The sequence below is a fragment of the Drosophila virilis genome, chromosome 4, assembly GCF_030788295.1.
Source record: "Drosophila virilis strain 15010-1051.87 chromosome 4, Dvir_AGI_RSII-ME, whole genome shotgun sequence".
Lineage (NCBI taxonomy): Eukaryota > Metazoa > Arthropoda > Insecta > Diptera > Drosophilidae > Drosophila > Drosophila virilis.
Genome location: NC_091546.1, coordinates 26,196,314 through 26,220,146, shown reverse-complemented (window position 1 = coordinate 26,220,146; position 23,833 = coordinate 26,196,314). Strand labels below are relative to the sequence as shown.

General features: G+C 40.5%; 5 protein-coding genes and 1 long non-coding RNA gene across 8 annotated transcripts; 3 read left to right on the top strand and 3 right to left on the bottom strand.

Moving 5' to 3' along the window:
- Window positions 1–38: 38 nt before the first annotated feature.
- Caper (RNA-binding protein 39-like protein Caper) lies at window positions 39–5,196 on the bottom strand. 2 transcript variants are annotated; one of them, XM_015169743.3, is made up of 6 exons: window positions 5,049–5,196; window positions 4,888–4,983; window positions 2,286–2,428; window positions 1,822–2,217; window positions 1,164–1,731; window positions 39–1,093 (listed from the first exon to the last, which is right to left on the bottom strand). In XM_015169743.3, exons 2-6 carry the CDS (start codon window positions 4,939–4,941, stop codon window positions 455–457), a joined length of 1,800 nt encoding a protein of 599 aa, XP_015025229.1. In that variant the 5' UTR covers window positions 4,942–4,983; window positions 5,049–5,196; the 3' UTR covers window positions 39–454. The 2 variants fall into 2 exon arrangements, with proteins under 2 accessions (XP_015025229.1, XP_002057597.1); XM_002057561.4 differs by having other exon boundaries at window positions 4,888–5,155.
- A 187-nt stretch (window positions 5,197–5,383) lies between these two features.
- Window positions 5,384–7,098, top strand: Rab30 (RAS oncogene family member Rab30). Its single transcript, XM_002057562.4, has 2 exons — window positions 5,384–5,715; window positions 5,893–7,098. Exon 2 carries the CDS (start codon window positions 5,924–5,926, stop codon window positions 6,599–6,601), a length of 678 nt encoding a protein of 225 aa, XP_002057598.1. The 5' UTR covers window positions 5,384–5,715; window positions 5,893–5,923; the 3' UTR covers window positions 6,602–7,098.
- Window positions 7,099–7,636: 538 nt separating this feature from the next.
- On the bottom strand, window positions 7,637–11,023 carry cta (Guanine nucleotide-binding protein subunit alpha cta). Its single transcript, XM_002057563.4, has 6 exons — window positions 10,115–11,023; window positions 9,524–9,662; window positions 9,254–9,459; window positions 8,574–8,705; window positions 8,369–8,508; window positions 7,637–8,301 (listed from the first exon to the last, which is right to left on the bottom strand). The coding sequence occupies exons 1-6, from the start codon at window positions 10,499–10,501 to the stop codon at window positions 7,941–7,943; spliced, it is 1,365 nt and encodes a 454-aa protein (XP_002057599.1). The 5' UTR covers window positions 10,502–11,023; the 3' UTR covers window positions 7,637–7,940.
- A 107-nt stretch (window positions 11,024–11,130) lies between these two features.
- Window positions 11,131–12,925, top strand: LOC6633907 (uncharacterized). Of its 2 annotated transcripts, XM_002057564.4 has the most exons (4): window positions 11,131–11,304; window positions 11,561–12,040; window positions 12,180–12,411; window positions 12,539–12,925. In XM_002057564.4, the coding sequence occupies exons 1-4, from the start codon at window positions 11,223–11,225 to the stop codon at window positions 12,750–12,752; spliced, it is 1,008 nt and encodes a 335-aa protein (XP_002057600.2). In that variant the 5' UTR covers window positions 11,131–11,222; the 3' UTR covers window positions 12,753–12,925. The 2 variants fall into 2 exon arrangements, with proteins under 2 accessions (XP_002057600.2, XP_015025298.1); XM_015169812.3 differs by lacking the exon at window positions 12,180–12,411 and having other exon boundaries at window positions 11,135–11,304; window positions 12,539–12,715.
- Window positions 12,926–13,742: 817 nt separating this feature from the next.
- Window positions 13,743–23,188, bottom strand: hrm (solute carrier family 16 member hermes). The gene is made up of 5 exons (XM_002057565.4): window positions 22,820–23,188; window positions 18,180–18,288; window positions 15,907–16,134; window positions 15,715–15,841; window positions 13,743–15,658 (listed from the first exon to the last, which is right to left on the bottom strand). Exons 2-5 carry the CDS (start codon window positions 18,283–18,285, stop codon window positions 14,131–14,133), a joined length of 1,989 nt encoding a protein of 662 aa, XP_002057601.1. The 5' UTR covers window positions 18,286–18,288; window positions 22,820–23,188; the 3' UTR covers window positions 13,743–14,130.
- Window positions 20,313–23,192, top strand: LOC116651469 (uncharacterized). The gene is made up of 2 exons (XR_004304471.2): window positions 20,313–20,884; window positions 20,939–23,192. It is a non-coding gene; the product is annotated as an uncharacterized lncRNA (long non-coding RNA).
- Window positions 23,193–23,833: the final 641 nt, after the last annotated feature.

Here is a 23,833-nt window from a genome sequence, read left to right as displayed (position 1 = left end):
TTTTAAACAAAGACATATAGCGCTAAACACACAAAAACTACCGAATCGAATTTTTATTTCTCTTTTTATATTTTTGTCTACAAAATATTTGTTTTGTTTGTTGTTTACATAGCATTTCACATTATGTAGCGCTGTCTAAATTATGCTTTGAAATGGTGTAAAATATAAATTGAAAAGGGGATGTCGCAAAAAGTTTAGAATTAAAATCCAAATCAATTTTTTGGCGTGTTAGGAATGCCTAATTTTATGTTGCACACATTAAATATATAAATATTTAATTATGTTATTGTAATTTGATGTGCCCATTTTTTTTTCGTTTTTTTTTTTTTTTAGCTAACTGAGGGCCATTACCCAAATTCGGAGTCTTTCAAAAAAATGTTAAAATTATTACAAAATTGTTGTTTAACGAATAATAACAATATATTATATAGTTGCAAATCTATCGCCTGGCCCATCAATCGTCAGCATTCTTGCGGGTCGATGCAATCAAGTCGACTGCGCTGATAGCATCCGGGAACATGGAGTGATAGTTAATTACCGGTACGTACGCCGCGGTAATTACACGCCCCGCAAACCAGCGTCCGTGCAGCGCATTTACGGCCAGTACCGCTGTGGTTGTGCTCGGACACTTGACATATACGGTGCCTGTGGGCGAAACCGTGTCCACATGTATATGTAGCACACCACCGTGCTTGGCACATTCGTCTAGAACATCTTCACGTACATCAGTGTCCCATGTGGGATTTGTCTCGGTGCGCGGATCAAACATGTTGGACAGTATAAAGCACTGTGTAGCTATGGATGGCGTCTGCTGTTGCTGCTGCAAAGGTGCTGGCTGCGGCGCTGTGGCAAGTAGCGCATTGGCCGCTGCCTGTGGCACGGCCAGACCGGCGCCCTCTGCCAGCTTAAACATGAGCTGAAGTCGTCCTGTGGCGCCAAGATCTATGCCGCTGCGATCCATTTCATCAGTGTCCAGTGAACTAGTATTCATGTCTAGCCGCTCCGTAACATTGCCCACTTTCATGGGACGGCCCGCCAGTTCAAAGCCGTTCAGTTGCTCCAAAGCCTTTTTGGCATCGTCAGCGTTGTGATACTGCACGGAAAATAAAAATGTATATATTTACACTATTACAAAACTAACATGGAAGGTAAGTCTTTCGTACCGTAATAAAGCCGTAGCCTTTGGAACGACCCGTCTCAGTGTCCATAATCAGCTGAATAACATCAATTTTGCCAAATGGCTCGAATATACCACGCAACATGTCCTCGGTGATGTTGAAGTGCAGCGAGCCAACATAAAGTCGCATGGGTCCTGTGTGAGCTTTGGGCTGGAACGGTGGCGGAGCACTTTGCAGTCTATTTTTTTCGGCCTGCGTGTGCTGCACCATTATGGGAACGCCCAGCAGCCGTTGGCCCGACAATCCGAGTGCTAGCGCCACTGATTCGGGATCCTCGAACTCAATGTACGCAATGCCTTTGAAGCGTTTAGTCTTGTTGCACGTAATCAGCCGCACATCGCGCACCTTGCCGACGCTGGAGAAGAACTCCTCCAAGTCGCGTGCGCGCACTCGTTGCGACAGCTGAATGCAGAAAACGGTGCGTGCATCGCGCTCCTCAGGACTGAGCTCGGTGGGTGGTGTGCGATCCCCGACGCCATTCGGTGGCGACCTGCCGCCACCACCACGTCCGCGTCCACCGTATGGTCGTGGTGAGTAGCTGGTCCGACGGCGACTGCAACAGAAATAAGAAAAATATCAAAATAACAAAATTTGCATTCTGTGCAATACAAATTGTTTACACAATTTGCACCTCTCCACCTACTTTGTGTCTTTGGAGCGCGACTGACTTCGCCGACGTTCACGTATGGGACTCATGCGTTTGCGTTGCTGATCACGGGAGCGACTGCGATGGCGCCTGTCGCGAGAGCGACTGCGCTTACGCTCGGCATCGCGCTGCATGGTTTTGCTGCCGCCTCGACGATCGCGCGAGCGACGATCACGATCGTTACGTCCACTGCCGCCGCCACGTCTGTCATCGCTGGGGCGCTCATCGCGTGTGCGACTGCTGCGCTTGGCGACATCGCGATAACGATGATCCCGATGCTCACGATCACGCTCTCTGTCTCTATCCTTGTCACGATAGCTGCTGCGTTCAGTGCCACGCTCCTTTTCACGTTCCTGATCCTTGGAGCGCTTGTGACGTGAGCCACTACGACTACTGCAATGCATAAAAAGATGACTAATGGAGGCTGTTCAGTTTCGTAGGCAAATGATGTGTAAACTTACCGCGAGCGATGGCTGCGCTTTTTGTTGCCATTCGAGGAGCGCTGTCCGTTTTCAGTGTAATCCTCATCGTTGTCATCGTGGCCGGCACTGTCGCTGCCGCTGCTGCGCCCGCGTCCTCGTCCAGCGCTGCCCGCACTGACGTTCTACAGATAGGGTTTTGGTTTGGTATTTGGTTGGTTTGGTGGACATGGGAGTTGGAAGTCGCAAGCAATAATGTACATACATAGAATTGGATATTTTCATTTGTTCATGTTTTGTGGGGGACATTTCACACAAACACACATAACGTTTAGTTCGTTGTTGATCGCACGTTACGTTGTTGTTGTTGTTGTAGTTGGTTGTGGTTGTTGTATTCATTTTATATTTTTTTGAGGTTTTTTTTGTTTTTTTTTTCGTATTTTTTTTTTTTTTTTAGTTGAATAAGAGAAAGCAAATCAAAGTAAATTAGTTAAATTTTTTGGTATCTGCAAGTACATAAAATAGAAATGCTTAAGTCAACAATGATCGCTTCACAGATCATTGCCAATTTAGAGCAATAGAGCAGTAGTAAGAGTAGTAATACATATGCGATTAATAAAAGATAAAATATGGTACAGACGACAGCTTGCGCTCGATTTCACAATTGTAGAAGATAGATATATATATATAGATATATATATACCTATGATATATTTATATATCACGTATATATCTGATATACTGATAGGTAGGCAGATTAACACACACAGATAAGTAGACCTCGGCGAAATGTCTCCACACATATTTGCAATTCGATTCGATTCGATATTTGGGTATTAGCGCTGGCTAGTGGTTGGTTTGTGGGTTGGTTTGTTGACTTGGTTGCCTTGGCTCTTATTTGACTAAAGACTCTGGCCAACACATCCCAGGCGCTCTCGTCTATATATGGACATACATATACATAGAGTTATAAGTTAAAAGATATGTGTAGTGAAATAATTTAAGTTTGCTTATTACGTTTAGGCTTTTGATATTGGTGTTTTTTTTTGTTTTTTGTTCTTATATTCAGTGATTTTTATATGATTTTGTATTTATTTTTATTTTTGGGCATTTCAGACTCGACTCCTGAAAGAGCAGTGAAGTGGACTTGTGATTCTTTCATTCTTGTCTGTCTGTGAGTGAGAGTAGTAGTAGTGCTGCCTGCTGCCCCAGACAATAGGTAGAGTTTATCTGAAATTTAGTGCACGTTCAGTTTTCATTGATTTTTAGCAGTTTAAAACATATTCATTTAAAAAAAAAAGAACAGAAACAAATCATACAGAAAACAAATGCCTAGATATGTTTTGGTTTTTATTTTCTTTTTTTTTCGCAGTTTCTGGCACATTCAAAACTTACCAAATGGTCTCCAGCTTTTTGTGTTTAGAATGACCAAAACAATCACTAGCAACAATATTGAGCTTAAACGATTTCTGCAAAGACATTTCACCCTTAAGAATTATTCTCGCTTTTTGTTTTTAATTATTTTCGTTTTTGGTAGTGTGATATTTTTTTTTTTTTTTTGTTTATTGCACATTGCTTTTATGTTTTTTAAGAGATAGACAGAAAGTAGAGCAACCACTCAGATGATAAATTCAGACATAATTCCTAATTGAAATAATGTTCTCACAAAAGATTGAGAAATTACTTGGAAATCTGATGCTAACATATATAATATTTGTCTATATGCACAATTTTATTTTGGATATTCTTTATAATAAATATTTAAAATATATGATAAGGCGACTGCCATTAAAAAATGTTAATTTAGCTAAATCAAGTAAAATTCACTATATCTATTCACTATATACAACATAAATATAGTATATGGATTTAACACTTCTGATAAAGCCTAATCTGGTTTCTCAACATTTGTGTTCCCTTTACAAAATAACACAGCTTTTCAATGTTCCATATCTGTGATTCGCGACCCTTAAACACTAAAAGATAAGAAATTAAAATGACTCTATAAAGAACCAGCATAATAACAGTTCCGTAGCCCACACACACACACACACACACACAAAACTGTAGGTGACGTCGGATTCGACTGCGATATAACGTCCATATAACGTGCAGGCGACTACCAAAGCAAACAAGGCATACGCACACACACACATACACTGTAGCACGTGGGTGTTTAATTGGGCGTCAAGGTAGTCCGGCTATAAAACATAAGAAGTTGCCAGAGAGACGATAACGCCGACTGTAGCAAATCGATGCAGTGCCGTACGCCTGTCGATATTCGATTGCATTTCAGGAATTAAGGTTATAAATCGATTTACGACTGCCACTTCGATGCAATGTCCATACATACACACACATATATAATCACACGTAAAAGCATAGGCACATCCCCACAAAGGTGTTAAGCAAACTTTGCGTGTGTGAGTGTCAGACGACTCAAATACATACATACATATGTATGTATATACATAAATGCGAACGCACACAATGCGTGCACATACGGCGCGCTTGATGGTGTCTATTTAGAAAAGTATACAAATATTCATAAGATATACCACTCTCGCAAGTATTAAATATTTTGTACAAACCGTTTCTTAATTAATATGATGCGTTTAACATTAAAGTCGCTTAGTCTACTTACGTTTTTTTGGTAGGGTGCTTCTAGCATTGCTTCAACGTCAAAGTCTTCGGCCATGTTGAATTTTTTGGGACGGGGAAAAACGCCCTAAGTTGTTGTCTGGCACGTTTGAAAAAACCAAAATTGTTGATGGTTTACACAGGGCAACTCGAAGACTCACTTACAAACTTGCGTTTTTGTTATTTTGTAGATTAAATCAAATTTTCCTTTAATCTTAATATTTTTTCTACAGCGTGGCTGGCTATGTTGTGTTGCTACAGGGTTGATAATAAATACGAATCGATACCCACAGCGTTATCGATACTTCTGTGCATAAATATATTGAAAATCAACCCGATACATGTATTACAAATTTACCATGAATAATAATAAATATTAAATACAATATAATTATAATACACATTCATTCGTGAATGATTGATTGCTTTAGAATTTCAATTACAACTTATCGAATTTTGTTACAGGCTTACTGCTAAATGGCGTTGCCATATCGCTACCATATTAATCGATTTGTTTATATTTACATATACGCAGCGAATTTTTAGCTTTGCAAAATTAATGTCGTTACAAGCATTTAGCGCCTTTCGAATTGAGGGTGTTGAACAAATATAATCTGTATCCCGCAGGTGCCAACTTAATTGAATGGCGCAACGCAGTACAAATAACCACATCTACAAAAGCTTACCCTGCTGGCAGTGGTAATTGTTGAGTCATCAGCGTCCAAATTATTGACACTAGCCAAAAAGCAGCAGTAGAAGCCTTGGTGGCAAGGGCGACCGTTAGACTGTATACGTAGATTGCGTGCGCGGAGCGCAACCAATAAAGCTACAGGTGAGAGGCAGTTGCGTAAGTTGCATCTGCGAGTGAAACTCCAACCCAATCCAAACCTCCAAACCATCCCCCAATATTAGCTCAGTTTTACAAACGCGTTACGCGTCGCTGACTAGGTGTGTCTAAATAATAGAGGAAACTATGTATACTAATATTTTGTATGTCTTTCAATTTCAGCGCACGCATCACAATCTGAATTCGACTTCAAATGGAGGACTACAAATTCCTATTCAAAATTGTGCTAGTCGGCAATGCAGGCGTTGGAAAGACATGCCTGGTTCGACGGTTTACTCAGGGTCTTTTTCCGCCCGGCCAGGGTGCTACCATTGGCGTAGATTTTATGATTAAAACCGTTGAGGTCGAGGGTGAAAAGATCAAGCTACAAATTTGGGATACGGCCGGACAGGAGCGTTTTCGTTCCATCACACAAAGTTACTACAGATCGGCGCACGCGCTGATACTTGTCTATGACATTAGCTGCCAGCCCACATTTGACTGTTTGCCGGACTGGCTGAGAGAGATACAAGAATATGCAAACTCAAAGGTGCTAAAAATACTGGTGGGCAACAAGACAGATCGCGACGATCGCGAAATTCCCACCCAAATAGGCGAGGAGTTTGCCAAACAACATGATATGTACTTCCTGGAAACATCCGCCAAAGAGGCGGAAAACGTTGAGCGTCTGTTCTATGAAATCGCCGCCGAACTTATCGGTCAAGCTCGCAGCAAGGACGGCAACAGTGCTGCTGCTGCGGCTGCACAGCGTCAGGCCGATGGCGGGGGCTCCATTGGACTGGGTAACTTGAGTGCCAAGGCGGCGCAGAGCAACTGCTGTGGAGGCCTTAACAGCTCTGGAACCGGCAACAACTCTAGTCAAGGCGGCTGAGCAGGGACAACAGCAAAGACAGGCGGCAGCTATCAGCTAGAAATCAACTCAATGACTATGGATGCTAAATATTTGTGTTAAACTCCTTTGGATGTGTAGTCTTAGTAAGCCTGATTTTCTCTTTTAGTATTATATTATTTGTTATAATCGATCTGGGTCTGAGTCTGGATCGCATGCATCACAGTTTGTGCTTTAATTTAATGTCTATTGATAATATCAACAATGCAATGCACATTTTGTTTTTATTTATCTAGAGTATTACTGGTGTATTTACAATATTTTTTATATGTTTATGCAAATGCGTATTTGTTACACTCTTTTTTTTATCAATAATTTAAGTGTATGCAATTTAAATGATTTACACGCGTACTTGTAATAGTGTATAAGACGATTTTATGACATTCCAAATATTAACGTAGTTCTATATGAAATAAATACCGAAAACGTCAAAAGGAATAAGCCTATTTGTAATTAAATAAACCATAATGCAGTTTTAATTGTGCATTTTAATTATGAATAACAAGAGCGGTTGGGGATATACAGGGAATGTATATTTTTATTTATTCTGTTTTCATTCTGCATGAAATAAACAACACACACTGTGTAATCTTTGAATATATAATTGTTTTCTCATTTATTAAATATTTATATATTTTTTTAATTGGTACATTTGTCGTTCGCTGACTTTTCTCTAGGAGAAAAGTTCATGCTTAGTTTAAGCTCTCTCTTTTGTATAAACTAACATACAATTTGTATATGTGTATATTCGACATTCAACTCTAAAAATATAAAGGTATATATATATATATAAATATAGATATGTATGTGCATGTATTGGCTATATATGGTAAATTTACTTGTATAATGTCATCGGAACAAATAGGCAAAGTTATACAGAATTATCAAAAAAAAAAATTTTTATATAATTGTAATAATAATAGCATAATTATTTGTAAAACTGTAGCTGCAGTTTCCAGGTTAGTTTTCAGCTAGCATTAGAGTCTGTTAGCAGGCCACAAATAAACACATACACAATAAATTATATACATTTATGCATAAATAAAATACATAATACATGTAAATGCTAAAAATTAGTATAATAATTTCATTTAATACAAAATTTATGAATAATTAAACCATTTTAAAAAGTAAACAACAATTTGGGTCGGCCCTTCACAAAATTGTACATTCCTGACAGCCTGGCACTTTCGTTTTCTGTATATGGTATATATATTTAAATACATAAATATTTATATGATTTGATAAATGGTAGACGGTGTTGTCAGAGCTGGCGTGAGATTCGTGATTGTGATCTGGATGGCCGCGTGGCCGAGTGTTCTTACTGCAGCATTAGAGCGTTCAGATTGCGCTGCAGTATCGTGTCCTTCACCGAATTAAACACTACATTGATGTTGCGTGTGTCTATGGCAGTGGTAAAATGATGATAGATTCTGCTGGTGCTGCTGCTACGGCGCACACTCATAAACATTTGCAGCATAAAGTTCTGGACGTCCAGAAGCGAGTGCGGATTGCCATTGAACTGTGGATAGTACCAGCGTATATCAGTCTCTGGATTGCGTACTTTTTGCTCAAGCAAATCAGTTTTGTTTAGAAACAATATTATTGAAATGCCTTTGAACGTGTTGTTGTTCACGATCGTATCGAAAATATTCTTTGATTCTTCCAAACGATTGGTTTTCCTAAAAAAAAATTAAAGTACACGTTAAACCTGCCACTCTTTATTGTTTATCTCATTTCAGAACTCACCTGTCTTCGGCAAGCACCTGATCGAATTCCGAACTGGACACTAGGAATATAATAGAAGTGACAGAGGTATCAAAGCATCTCGTCCACTTTTGACGCTGTGTGCGCTGACCGCCCACATCGACAAACACAAATGGAATGTTCTGTAATAAAAATGTAGTTGTTAATACAAAATCGATGAGACAAGAGCATTCTCTTTGCAGCTTACCTGTACTTTGACACAAAACTCGTAAACACCTTTGGTTGCTTTGCGACAGTGCAGTATATCTTTGTGGGTGGGCACATAATCCGGTTTCGCTAGCCGCTCGATTTCGTCTAGAAAATAGCTGACCGAATCGCTCTGCGAGGTATAAAGTTAACAAGAACAATGTTTGTTTTCTGTGTCAATAAACGTTTGATTAACTGAGGCCATAAGCTTTAACAATGAATGCACATATTGTTTAAATAATCGAAAGAATTCAATGTGCACTCATATATAATGTAATGCTTTTTATACATATTTCTTTTTATACAAAATAGCTGACCGAGTTGTTGTTTATAAGGGGCAACGCTTAAAGAATGATTTTAAATGACTTTAAATGAACTTTGATTAAAGTTACCAAAGTGTAACCAAAAATATCCAAGCCGACACCCTTTATTTACGGGAAGTATATGAGATCTTTTAAATTTCTGTTTCAATATTTAATAGTCTAAGATCAAAGAGGCGGAAAGACGCCACATCTACATCAACTAGGCAGTTATTGCGCTGATCAAGAGTGTTTATACTCCTCCGGTCTACTAAGGACATTTGCACGACTTCATACCACCCTTTCTTACCCATTTCTAGTGGGCACATCGGGTTCATTGCTAATGAAACTAAGCTAATTATGGGTTTATTGGACCGCTTACAATTTGGAACTCGCGTCGTCGCTCGTAGGCGCGCCTTATGCCACGATCCTGCCATAGGCGCCTTATGAGCGGCGCATATTCCACGAATCTGGCTGCCTCTATTGCATTGCATTCCATTGATTTGGCGTCGTGGGCATCCTGTTCGCGTCCATCATTGCCCCAAGATATGTCCAGCTTTTCGCGCGCATCGAGAAGGACTTGCATACCTGCATGAGAAATGGATTCATTTAAAATTGATGCAAATTAAACAAGAATTATGCCAGCACATACCTCGTATAACATTTTGGTATATCACATGTTGGTACTCGCACAGTAGCTCAGGTTCAAAGTTGACGCCGTGTATGATGCGCATCTGTTTGAGGAAGGTGGATTTGCCTGACTCGCCAGCGCCCAGGAGCAGCAGCTTTACCTAGATAGGTTTGAGTCACGGTTAGTCAAACGATTTATCTGATTGCACACTCTAATACAAAGGTACGTGCGAAATTGAAACCTTGACCGATAAAACAACACGCACAAGCAACAAGAGTCAGCAGCGGCAGCACAAAGAAGTTGTTAATTGAATGCCTTTTGTGTGAATAAGACTTTTTGTAATGATTGCTTAAATGATGCAACAATAAAAACCCAGAGCCAAGCCCAATAACAACAACAACAACAACAGCACCAGCAACGAAAAGTGAAAATTCGTCTGGCGTTTCATTTGTTTGCCTGGGCGGCCCATGCGGGCGACACAACCGGATGAATGGTGTGTGTGTGTGTGTGTGTGTGTGTATTTGTGTGTGTGGGTCCGGTCCAAGCAAATTAATACTAATTACTTAATTAAACGGATTGTAGCAGCGTTATAGTTCGAAAAAAGTTTCTTACCTGCCGCCGAAACGTGTGCTTCTCTTTCTCCAAAAACCGATCAATCTCTTTGGATTTGTAGCGTTGCTCGAGCTCTTCGGGCGTGCTGCGCAGCCGCACCAGATAGGTGAGAAAGTTTCCGCAGCAACGCATACAGGCGAATCGAGATGTTTGCAGTCGGCTGCCCTGACGTCGCAGCCGTTCCGCCCCATCCGATATCAGTCCGCCGGGGCCAGCAGATGTCCCGCTTCTACCGCTAACCGTCTGCTGGTGCTCCTCCATAAGGTGCGTCAGCGTCCCGGTGCGTGTATCGTTGTTGCTGTTGTTGTTGCTGCTGCTTGTAATGCCGCCGCCGACGCCGCCGCTGCTGCTGTTATGTGTTAACGTGGTCAACGTTATTCTGGACATGGTTGCAAGTGCTGCGACGACAGCCAACGCCTGACGTGCGCACTTTCTACACAGGCACACACACAGGCACACACGCTCACGCACTAACACACACACAGCACGCACACAGACGCGCGCGCTGTACGTTTCAGTTGTTGATATTATTGTTGGTGTGTTTGTTGATTGCCTCGCGCTTGTATGGTAGTGTTATTGTTTTTGTTGCACGCACGCTAAAATTAGCCTGGTCGCGGGGTTTATTGTTTTGGTCGATGTTTGGACGTCGTAGTTGCAGCCAAATCATATCTTGACCACAACATCAGCGCCGCGCTCTTCCTCTGTGTCTTTCTCTCCGCGGGCATTGCACACACACACTTTTGCACTCCGCTGGCACTACAACATCTGGTATTCGCGTCGATGACAAAGTGATGAATTTCTTTATTACGCGTCGCCTTCTTTTTCTCGTATTGGCAAATTTTGTAAATAAATTCGCATTTTCACTCCCAAAAGACTGAATAGGGTTGTATTCACGATATCACACCATCGCTATTCGTAATGCCTATCGATATCTATGACGATAGTTTGCATGCGATGTGACAGATCTTCAGCAACCCTGTTACTATCGGCAGCTGTTTGTGTGCTCACAGTGTTAAACTATCGTGCAGCTGTTTATTGTATTTTGCTTAGTCGCGGTGAAGTTGTCGTTTAGTTCTGTTCAATCCAAAGTGAAAATTATATTTTAACTATGATTATTAATACCAGCAAAGCATATTTGCTAAGTGCCTCACGTCTACCAGGCGGCATTCTGTACCTTAAAAAGTACACAGGTAAGCTCACTCAAAAATGTATATTCTTGGAGGTCAACGAGTTTAAATTGATTAAATTTGTTTTGCGGGGCAAGTTCACTGTGGCGATTGGTCTGCAGATAATAGGCAAGCATTTGCCAAAGTAGATTTAATTCAATTAACTCGCAATGTATATACATGGCTCGGTTGGATTTTGCACCCTGGCCAAACTGCGCAATACTTTTGCATATTGTGTATTATATACATATGTATAAATAATATGCTTTCTTTCATCTAGCTGTCCAACCCTTTCACACAAGTGCAAAGGCGCTGAACTGCGCGGCACCAGCCCCCGCACTGCCGCTGCCAAATAATGTAGACGCAGCGGAGACAACACGCTTTTCGCCGCAACGCTCGAGGGACATTTCGGACAATATTATGGTCATGTCCCATGCACCCATCTCCATGATCGATATAACCACTGATAATAGCTTGAGTGTGTCGCAGGAGGCTTCGTTTGTGCAGGATCCACATATTCAATCCTATGATTGCTTTGGAGCCGTTAGCCTAAATGGTGTCATGCAGAGCAACGTGCCGACTCCATTTGGTGGCATGCACAAGTTCTCGCATCTGAACATGCCCGGGGGACAATGGTCTCAGGAGTACAAGTTCACTTCGCAGAATTTGCACAGCTCGCATTATCGGGCACTGCGCGACAGCACACGGGCTGATTGGGTGACCTACGATCAAAATGCCACGGTCGCCGGCAACAGCCAAGGTGAGAAAAGGCATCTGCTGACTTATGCTGGCACTTGTTGCACTTGGTAATCGAACCAAACCTGTTGCATGTAGGGCGCATGCGCTCTAGCTAACACGCATACGCATGTCATATCATATGCATTGCTCGAATTCCGTAGGCTTCCGGCGATGCTACAGCACACAAGCAAAACCATCACCGGAGCCACCCTTGGTGCCACCAGCGGCACCCGAACCGGCAAAGTCAACTGTAGACGCCGAACTACAGCCAGAGAGCTTGAGCAAGAAGGAGCAATTGAAAAGAGCCTTTAAGGAGTACGGCGCAACCATTGTGGCATTTCACGTGGGTATCTCGTTGCTATCCCTGGGTGGCTTCTACGTGCTCGTCTCCAGGTAGGACAACTAATCAAATGCGCTCATCCACACGTAACCGCTCACAGCACAAATATCGAAAGCATCTCATCATTATTGTTAACTTGCCCAACTAATTAGATGCCCATATTTTCTTCTAATTTTCCAGCGGAATAAATATGATGCCGGTTCTAGAATTCCTTGGAATTGAGTCCTCTGTAATTGCGGAAAAAATAGCTGTGGGCAGCACCTTTGTGACGGCGTACGCTGTCCACAAAGTGTTCGCTCCACTTCGGATAAGCATCACGCTGGGCGCCACACCATTCATTGTGCGCTTTTTGCGCTCCAAGGGATTCTTGAAAGCAAAACCCAAAAGCACTTAGTGCCAAACCAAACAGCATATCTATATTATATATCACTATAATCGCATATAACACACAGAAACTTATAGTTTTAAAGCTTAGCTGTGCATGCCAATACAATGTATTTACAAAAAGATTCGAAAGTTATTTGGACTATAATCAAATATAAATTTTACAACGTGTTTCACTTAAAATGCATTAAATATTCACATTTTCGCATCTACACATGTATTACCCATATTTAATACTCTTGCCGGTAATGTCCATTTGTACAACTACAAGTTTTGTTTTAGTTATCGCAATGTATGTAAATCCTTGTCAATTTTCTGATAGCCAGGAAAAACACTTTTCTTTAGAATCTCGGCCATACATGTTGTTTATTAACGGGCATATAACTTTAATTTCTAGACATTGCCTTTCACATGAGAAATTTAATTTAATTTACATAAATATGTAATTCAACAAAGTGAGAATGGTCTAGACGGGACTGCCAGCGTCGAGCCGCCGCATGCTCAATACGGCATCGAAATATGTGTAGATAGCACAGCCTGGCTTTTCGCTCTTCATACAAAACGCCAGCCGACTGGCTTTTCGCTCTCTCAAAATTCCATGTGAAAATGGTACCATCAAATATCCTATGTAGATAAAGATCAAAATTTTCCACCCCCTTAACTCATCCGATTTTCATGAGATTTGACTCTTTGTTCATGGCTTGGGCTCTAGATCAATTTGGCATCTATATCTGAAAACATTAATCTTGTTTTAAGATTTGGTCCGATTTGCTTCTAACTGATATTTAAAGAATTTAATGAATACGTTTTTCAGCGACTTGGGAAATTTCGTCCGCAACATCGTCCGATCGGTTTCAAACTCATTTTCGAAGATTTTTGAGAGAATTTATTTTATACGTACCACAGACAAGGTCGGGGTATACTTGCAAGCCTTAAATAAAAGAGATTTGGTGTTTTTTTTTTTTTTTTATATTTCAGTTGGTTTTACTGATTTTTTTGAGTTTTTTTTTTCTTTAGCATATTTATAGAAAAAATATTTTCATTTCTTAAGTTTTCATTGCTAGACAATTTTCATTTGTTATTTGCTTAGGCTATGAATTGATTTTAAGTAAACAATAATTGTAATAATTATACAATGTAATAATTAAGACTTAACAGTTAGACAAAAAAGCTAATGGAAGAAACAAATTAACAATTTCCAAAATTTCCAATGCCATTTGACGTCCTCCAACATATAATCCGTTCACTCCATCAACTCCTCTGATAGATTCCCCCATCCTACTGCAATTCTTTTACTTTCTATTTGCTACTACTCTTCTCTTCTCTTCTCTTTGTACGCATTTAAAGCCTAACAACTAATTGTAATTGTACGTGGTGTGAAAGCCGGCTTAGTAGCCATCGACGGCTTCCTCGTCGAGTTGGGCTTCCAGCTTCTCCTCCTCTTTGGCTTTGCGGCGCTGTATCCAAGGCATAAAGGCCCACAAGGCCGAGCCGGCGAGCAGTGTCAGGCCGAGCGCGTGGAAGAGCGGATTATAGTCCTGGACCGCCTCGGTCCAGTAATTGCACAGCGGTGGTCCCACCAGCTGTAGAATACCATTGACAAACAGGCTGATGCCATAGGACGAAGTCAGGCGTTCCGTTCCCAGCATATCGGCCATAATGACAGCTGTGATGCCCACATAAATGCCCGATGCGAGTCCAAAGAGCGCACACCAGAAGCACACGCCACCGTAGCTGTAGGCGAATGGCAGCAGCGCCAGCGAAATGCCCGAAACCGACAAGCCGCCCACAAAGTACCACGTCTTGGGTATGAAGCCCATGTCGGAGAGCGCTGAGCCGCCAATACGGCCGATCAGATCCGTTGTTGACACCACCGACAGCAGATACGCAGATAGGGACTTGTCAAATTGTCTAGCCAGGCCAAAGGCCGGCAGAAGGATAATGAAATTCGTGTAGCTGATGGCGTTCGTCGAGTTCGAGATGAGTATGACCAGATACATTGGATCCTTCAACAGACTTAGATCGAAAAATTTGCTGCGCTGGCTCTGCTGCGTTTTGCCTTCCGTCTCATTAGTAGCGCCGGCATCCTGGGGTGTCGACTCGCCTGTGACAGCACCGCTGCCAGCGGAACGCAGCGATAAATGCGATGAGAACTCCTTGGGCTGAAAGGACAGCGTGCTGCCATGATATGGCGTGCTTATATACAGAAAGCTGCTAGTGGACGGCGATCGCTTGGACAGACGATTACGCGAGCTGTTCCTCATGGCCAGCTTGTTCGAACTGGAACGACCCTCGGGCACGGCATACAGAGATGACTGTGAGTTCAGTTGGCCGGGCGTGAATGTCTGATTGCGTTGCGGCAGTCGCACTGGCGTGCTGATCTTTCTGGCCCGTGGGTGGAATTCATCACCGGTCTTGGCATAGCTCTGGACCACAGCGGCTGAGGCGCTGCGCACGAACTGCTGCTTGTCGTCATCATCGTCCGGCAGATAGAGCGGCGATGGCGGCGAGTTGTAGGGCAACAGCTGCTTTTCTGCCATCGGCTCCTGATTGGGCGCCGTCGTCTCGTCCACATTCTCGAACTTCATCACAATGCCAACGTCCTCCTCTTCGGGTATATCGTCCAGCGCCTGACGAGCGCGCGGCACACGCACCATATGCTGCTCCACAGGCTCATAGAACAGGGCACCGACCAATACGTTCAGCGTGACGCCACCCATGATCAAACAGGAGCCGCGATAGCCATAAGTCTCCAGCAGCCAACGCAGCACGGGCGGCAATATAATTGATCCAATGGCACTGCCCGAGATGCAGAGGCCGTTGGCCAGTCCGCGCAGTTTAACGAAGTACGATGTAACAATGTACACAGTGGGCGGAAAGGAGAGGCCAGCGCCAATGCCCACGAGGACGCCATAGCTGGAACGGCGAGTGTGATAAAAACAATTATGGACTGAACTTTATCTGAACTTTACCTGATGTACAAATAGCCAACGGATGATGCCCAATAGGAAAGTATCATGCCCAGAGATGCGGAGAGGGCACCAATCATAGTCACCGTGCGATAGGAATATTTGACTGAGAGAATACTCGAAATAGGACCTGGAAAAGCACAGAGACGTATTAAACAATCGGAAGATTGACAAACACATTAAATCCACACGTACCTAGTGAACTGTAAAGGAAGTAGCATAATGCCGGTATCCAGGAGGCCTGCGTTTGTGATGTTTCGAACGCCTGCAAGAACTCGATGAAGAGTACACCGAAACTCTTAATGGTGCCGGGTATGAGTATGTTCGTCAGGCAGGCGCCAAAGAGAACTAACCAGCCCCAGCCTCCATCGGGCGGCACCAGGTCATATTCGCCGCTGTCATCCTTCTTGCTCAGCAGGCTAACTGAGGTTTACAAATATATGGAACGAGAGAAAGTATTGCGACAAGTGAGAAAAGATATTTAGACAGAAAAAAAAGTAGACCCACGCTTCTTCCCTAAGCTCCACACTTTCCTAATTTACTCTGTTGCTTATGCTCCGATCTTTTTGAAAATTTAAGAGCAAACTCAGGGAATTAACGAAATAATCAAATAAACTTTATCCTCGATCTCGAGTTCTGAGATCGACGCTTTTATATAGCTCGACGGACATGGTTTGAACCGGCTACCGATTAAATATATATTTAAGCATTATAAAGTTGTTTATGCCTTCGGCTTATTTTATATATATAAATCACAAATCAGGGCAGAACCAACAGGTAGCTTTTTTTCGAATTACTTAAGAGTACAAAAAGTTTTTTAGTGGGACATCTGGTGATTAAATAAAATTCAGATTAGGTAATAAATATCGAATGAGTGCAAAAATTGCTTCTCCGTTTTTTTCTCTTTTTCAGGTTGTAATCAGGGTCCCAATATTTAAATAGCTCACGATATGTTTTTATACTTAGCCATACAAAGAGTTTTCATGCAAGAATTACAATTGCGACAAATTTAACAATTAGTTTTTCGGAATAACAAGGGTTTTCTTTCATTGTTGAAAGCATAGTCACGCCTTCAATAGCAGAGTTTGGTTAAGATATTACGATAAACGGAAATCTTTTTCATTCCTGGGAATAATTCTTATCTCATGACAGTGCTCTACTGGGAAATGTCTGACTTGGAAGATGCCTTGCCAGAGACATTCCAAAAAAAAAAAAACTTTGATTAGTTTAGGGAATAAATTGTGAGTTTTTTTTGACAGACTCTTCCATATACTTTAATACCCTGTACCCATTCAATCGGGTAATTTAGTTTTGTGTAAATGTACATATTATTGAGCAGGACGGTCTCGAAAACCAAAAGAACTAAAGTTTTGAAATTATAAATATAACATATTTATTTACCACAAATCAAAATAAGTTACTTAATTTTTGGTTGCTAAAATTCGTTTTTAAAGCTTGATTTTGTAAGAAATACTAAAAAAATGAAGACCTATCATATATAATACACATATAAGGAATATTTCGCGTACTTGCGGAAAAAAAGTATAAAGTTCTTTTGTGCTTTTGTCTAGATCGGGAGTCAAAAAATCTTTATGCCTACCACATTTGGGGTTTTTCTTGTATAATTTTCAAAAAATATACTCAATCATATTTTGAGACAATATCGTGAGATACAGAAAACCCTTCGTGTCATACCAAAAAAATATTATAAGCCTATTGCAAACATCTTTCAAGTGTCCGGCGTTTTGGGTCTTTATATTTAAAACCAAAATCAGGCGTATCTTATCTCTAACCGAACACTTTCACACTTTGGCCAGGCAGTGCTCCGTTTGGTGTCTGGACGCGAATGCCACTGCGAATAGCTAGCTGATAGCGACACAATTATATGGCCGGAGCCGGCGAAACGTGCCACAACTACCAATGAATGGGTCAACGATATATGATACAATGCGTTATTTGTGTAGCGATTTGGGTTGTCAGAGAGTCCGGCAAATTATTAACTCAGATACGGACAATCTAAATGGGAACAGTCGATGTGGATCGATCGCGGCGGATGGTTCGTAATCCGTATCAGACATCAGGCGATCATGGCGTAGATCCGGGGGTACAGCTCCGTGGGGTTTACCTAATCGAGCTACTTTTTGACTAATTAGTCAAGCACAGGCGGGACTGTACCCCAGAGTTGCACTAAATGCGGCCTATTTGGGCTCAAATCTAATATTTATATATGTATGCCTAATGCGTCATAGATTGCAATATATCACTCTAGAAATGTATCACTCATTGAACAAATAGTTTATAATCCAAAAGGGTCTTAGAACAATAGTTGACAAGTTATTGACGTGATGGATTGAGGTTATGTGCCCATTAAATTGCTCTCAATCAATCAAATATTATAAATTCTATTGTCTATTATATCATTTTTGTTTGAATTGCTTGTTGAACATGTTTCATAGATGATTACTGACCTGTTTTATCACTCTTTTCTTTTGTCGCTCCATTTATCTTATGCTCTTTGTTGTTTGCTTTATTTGCATTTGCATTTTGTGTACTTATAACTTTTTCCTTATGCATGGTCTGTAAGAAGAAGAGTTAGAGTGAGCAGGAAAAATAGTAGGGTTGTTATTGTTTTTGTTCGAGAGCAGGAAAAACGATTTCTTTTATGAATTGAACATTTAATTTTTGTTCTAAATGAAATAGTTACAATATATAAAATTTTTACTGTGCGGGAATAAAGTTGAATAAGATAGCATTTATTGTGTATAGGGTATGCTAAGAATAGAGCGAAAGGCAGGAGATTTACAAAACGAGAACACGTATGTATTTAAACATGAAATACACATAAATTAGAGATGGGCGTGTGTCGGGTTTTTTCCACACGATATTTATATTCGTATTTATATTCATATTTATATTTATATTTTTTATTGTTTATTATTTTATAAGCTTTATTATTATCTTATCCCAAATTTGACATATTTCACAAGTTTTCGTGTCAACAAAAATGCACGCATGAATTTGGGTTTAGTGTCAAAAAATTCGTGTCACGCCCGAAAATTTAACACGCGTCCAACTTTCACACAAAAGCATATGTTATATGATTGATTTCTATATTTGGGACCCAGAATTATTTATATACAAGTTGATATATGTATGTATGTATGTATATGCATTTGTAGCCTGGCACAAACTTGCGGCTAGCTGAGCCGAGCATGTTGTCAAAGTAATTGCACGCTAAATGGCAGAACATGTTCCGTCATTAATATAATCCAAGCCCAGACGGAATTGGGAATCTGACGCCGGGAACAAAATCCAATTGGACTAGCATGTGGGTCGCAAGTCTACACAATCCGAGGCCTTGCTTTCATTTCACTCCACCCCAACCCTTTGGCAGTAAGAGCAGAGCGTAGAATTTGGTTCATTTCGTTCATTTCCTCATCGGGCGGATGATTCATTCAATTGTGTGGAGGATCATACGAGAGGCGTATAACATAATTTTTTCCACTTCTGTTATATATGCACATATGTATGTATGTATGTATATTTGTAGAAATTTATTTGTGTGTAAATATTTTGTTATTTCTTTTTTTTTTGCGTTGTTATTTGTCGTTAATGATGAGGCTTTTTCAGCTGGGGATCATGACGTCATTGTTGATAGAAATACGATTTCTCGAGAATGAAAAACAAAACAAACAAGGCAAATTTCATAGTTGTGGGCACTTTTTATACGCTGTACAAATCTAGGATCTCTAGATGAAAGCAGAAAGGCAAGAATCTCTATATTATTAATTACTTTTTTTTTTATGGCATACTATGAGGGTCAAGCGGTTTGCACGATCCCAAGATAACAACAATTGTGTCATAGTTGTAGGGTCTAGATAATAGTTATCTTATTGTTTATGTATGTATGTATGTATATGAGCAAAACGTTGTTTGTTTATTTTTTGTGAATTTTTATATTATTTAAGTATGTACATATGTATGTATGTATGTATAATGGAACGTTTGCTTGGAATTGAGAACAACGCAATCAGCGCGTTTATTGCCCCCAAGATTGAAGGTCGTTTCCTGGGCACTTATTAAACAGAATTCGCCTCAAAACAATGTTACAAATTTAAATTCAATTGGCGCTTCAAATTGAAACGTATTGGCAACAATTACGCTCATATGTATGTATGTATGTCTGTATGTACATTCGTATATGTATATTCTATGGAAACGAACACGAGGTGTATGTGTGTGTGTGTGTGTGTGTGTGTGTGTGTAGACGGACTGCGTTGTTGTTATGCCAGTTTGTCGATTGTGCCTGCGATGGGAGGCTTCACGCCCAGTGACCACCATGCTGATCATTTATCTGTGCTCAATTTATTTGTATTCGATTGTTGTTCTACATAACTGTAGAAAAAAAAACAGTAGCAATTTAACAGACTTACAGTTAATAGCAACAAAAAGTAGAGTTCAACATCATTTACAATGACCAACTATTGTGACTGAAAACGTAACAGCAAAGCCTGTCTTTGATTTTCGATTATTTTCTGATTCGGCCTTCGGCAATCGATATTACTTTTGCATTTACAGCTGTTACTTAAATATTTATTAGGTACACACTGCCTTTTAGTTGTCCGCCTTGTAATTTGAGCGAATCGCTAACCGGCCGTATTTCATGTAGTAATACATGAAACGTGTGAGACATAAAACAGCTGTGCTGTGGACTCACGTCAAAATCGAGGGCGCACATTTATGAATTATTTAACCAGCCGAGAATTAGAGACAAGTTCGAAACTTTCACATCGTTACCAGAAAGTTGACCTTGGGCCAAAGAATTGGCAATGAGCAATGCTTTTATTTTGCTGTATTCCATTGTTTCCGGCATATTGCGTTTCGGTTGAAATGAAGAGGGGAGAAAGCGTTACGCTTCAATCACTTGTTGCTAATTGCTGATAAAAAATCTGTTTGCTAATATATTGTTGCCCAGCTCACATATACGCTTATAAATTGTTTATACATTTTGTGACGTGTTCATTGACAGCACTTCTGGCACAGAGTCAGTACAGAGAGCATTGCAAACAATTCGGAACGCGTCAAAATAATGAAAACCAGATAAGCTGACCAGCTGTCTACCCTGCCGATGCACGCAGTACAAGTTAACCACATTTATGGTGCTGCGATATGTGTACGTAGATACAGTATTTGTCTTCCCGTTACTGAGTTGTCATACAAATTCCAGGAATGTTCATTAAATGCCGCTTACAGAGGCATCAAGGCGTTCGGGGGATTAATAATGTTGAGACAGGTCATTAGTGATAGCTAAGAGTCTAGCTGTGTTTCAGGGTAAGTGCAGGTAGCGCGGTTGCCGGACAAAGACGCAGACATGCCGACGACAATGAGTCGGCATTGCCTTTTGTCTACTCTGTACGTCAAGTTAAATTAAATACAAAAAAAAAAAACAAGTGCGTGGGAGAGAAAAGGAAATGCGCACTGCATGCTACAGCTTTTATCGATAACAGCGCAGTCAATTAACAAAAGAAAGCAACGCCTGTCAAACACAATTATGTTTACGTACGGTTGTTGAACAGTGCAATGGCCCCACCAGACCAGACCAGCTGCCCGCATGCAGAACAATAAACAAAGCAGAAACCGAAGAAGCAGACGAACAAGAACAAAAGATGTGGCTTACTAAAAAGCAGAAATACAGTCAGTGTGCCCTGAGATTGATGATTTCTAACTGCCTCACTCACTCACCCACAGCACATGTAACGGTTATGTGATCAATATGTTATCGATAGCATCTTTTGATTTTTTTAATGCGTTATCTCTATGCGCTTACTTTAAATTATTACTTCAAATCTTTAAAGAAAGCAATATTTTCAATCTGAACAAAGCAGCAAACAAACAATGCGTATTTACCGGGCTCCAGATGTTTGCATAAGCAATGCTCGGCCGGCCTGACCGCACCCCAAGTAAATAATAATCAGCACTAGCAAAAATATATGTATTAGAGTATGGCCTACATGTTAATGACTTTTGTACGTGCCAATGCGTCATAGTTGTATTGTTTATTAACAAATAACTGAGATATAGTCTGGGCGGCAATAAAATAAACGTCATTGTATGTTGCATAGGGCGAAAACAATTCAACGCAATATTAATAAACAGTAAATTCTTCCCGACTTTCGTCTGAATGGCTCATTTTCATCTCCTTTGCTGTCTGCTGCGACTGACACTAACAACAAATTGGGTTGGAAGGCATAGGGTCAGATGGCAACATTGACCCAATTTACTCACTACTCACTTTAAGGCGCACGAAATAAGAGCAAACAAGTATATGTATGTATTGAGATACGTATTTCTGTACGTGAATACATACACACACACACACACACACACACATATATGTAGCAGGCGTACAAACAACAACACCACCAAAAGAAACAACAAAAGGCATAGCGGCCCCTACTAACACACTGACATTTATGCTGTTTATGCCAATGACGACGCGTCGACGTCGACGTCAACGACAACACCAACGCGAACGCTACTGTTGCGCGCGTGTCGGGGCCTGCGTGCTTGAGACATGCATTAACAGAGTAGTAAGAGCAGCGGCAGAAAAACGGTATGAGTGGTGGCTGGCTGACATTGACAATAACAACAACTACAGCAAAAACAACAGCATCAAGGAGGGTATGGCTATCATACTATTTTCTTTGCGTTATTAACACGGTATCGGTACCGTTGTTATCACGTCGTTTAACGCCCACAAATTCAAAAATAGTGCAAAGCAAATGCAGCAAAAACAACAGCGCAAATTCAAAGCAAATTACAAAACGAACTCAGAAGCTTTTGTCATACTCTTGTGAGTTTGCTTTTTGTTCTGCTTCTTAATATATATTTGTTGTTGTAGTTCATCGCCCTTGAATCGCTGGCTGCTGCTGCCAAAAGGGGCCGGGGCCTGTGTAAGGGGTTGGGGCTCAGGCAAGGTAATGTTTTTTTTTTTTTTTATTTGCAGCTGCTGCTGCTGCTGCCTGTCATCGCAGGTTATTGTGCTTGTTGTTGCATGTGTGTATGCGTCAGCTGTTCTTCTTTCATTTCAATCTCTGCTTTAACTTACCTTAAATTTAATTGTTTAGCTATATAAATTCGTCCTGAGCAGGCGGGTCACATACAAAAAGACACTTGCTCATACACCTTCACATGTACACACACACACACACTAACGCACGTTTTTTGCACGTTTTATAATGAATAAGTTGTTTGTGTTTTTATTGGATTTCGGCTGTTACATGACATCGGGTCAGTTTTGTTGCGATTTTTGAAATTAATTATTTTATGTAAATTAACTACACTATGTACACAATTATAGACGTATTTTGTTTGAAATATATACAAAAACAAAACGCGAAAAACGAAAGGTTCCCGTCGTCGTTCACGCGCACACCACCCACACGACGTGCCACACTCTCGGACGTGGAAAAACAAATGAACGCACGTCCGCTCGCGTTTCTTAGCAGAGCGCAGTTCCGTTAGTGAACGAACTAGTTACCCTGAACCGATGCTAAATAGCAAAATGTTGAACGAAAAGATGCTTGCATTCAATTAGTTGAATAAAAACAAATTTAAAAATAAAACTAGGTGCAACATTTTAATTTTTAAGCAGTCACTCAGACAGATTTTTATTAATACAAATGGATTTATTATTTAATATAATTAATACAAAAATCTGTTTTGTATATAATAATTGTAATTTTCGTAGAATACATGAACCACAAAATGTTGATAGTCGAATGCAACTTTTATAAAACTAAATCCATTCATAAATAGAGTTTTAAAGTTGTTAGTATACCGAATAATTCACAATATTAAAAAATAAAATATACTTGGTTTTAAAAAACTTTTAACGCATAACACTGTTAATGTTAATGTTAATGTCAATGTCAAATTAACTGAACTAAAAATCGTTCATCACGATGTTTTGATCACATGAACTGTGAACCAAGCATTTATCGAATATCGATAGGCAACAAGCACATTTTTGGCGCCAACTGGGCTTGGTTTGTTTTTAATTTTATATTTGACTGAACATTTATTGATAGTAAAATGACGACGTAAGACAATTATATATTGC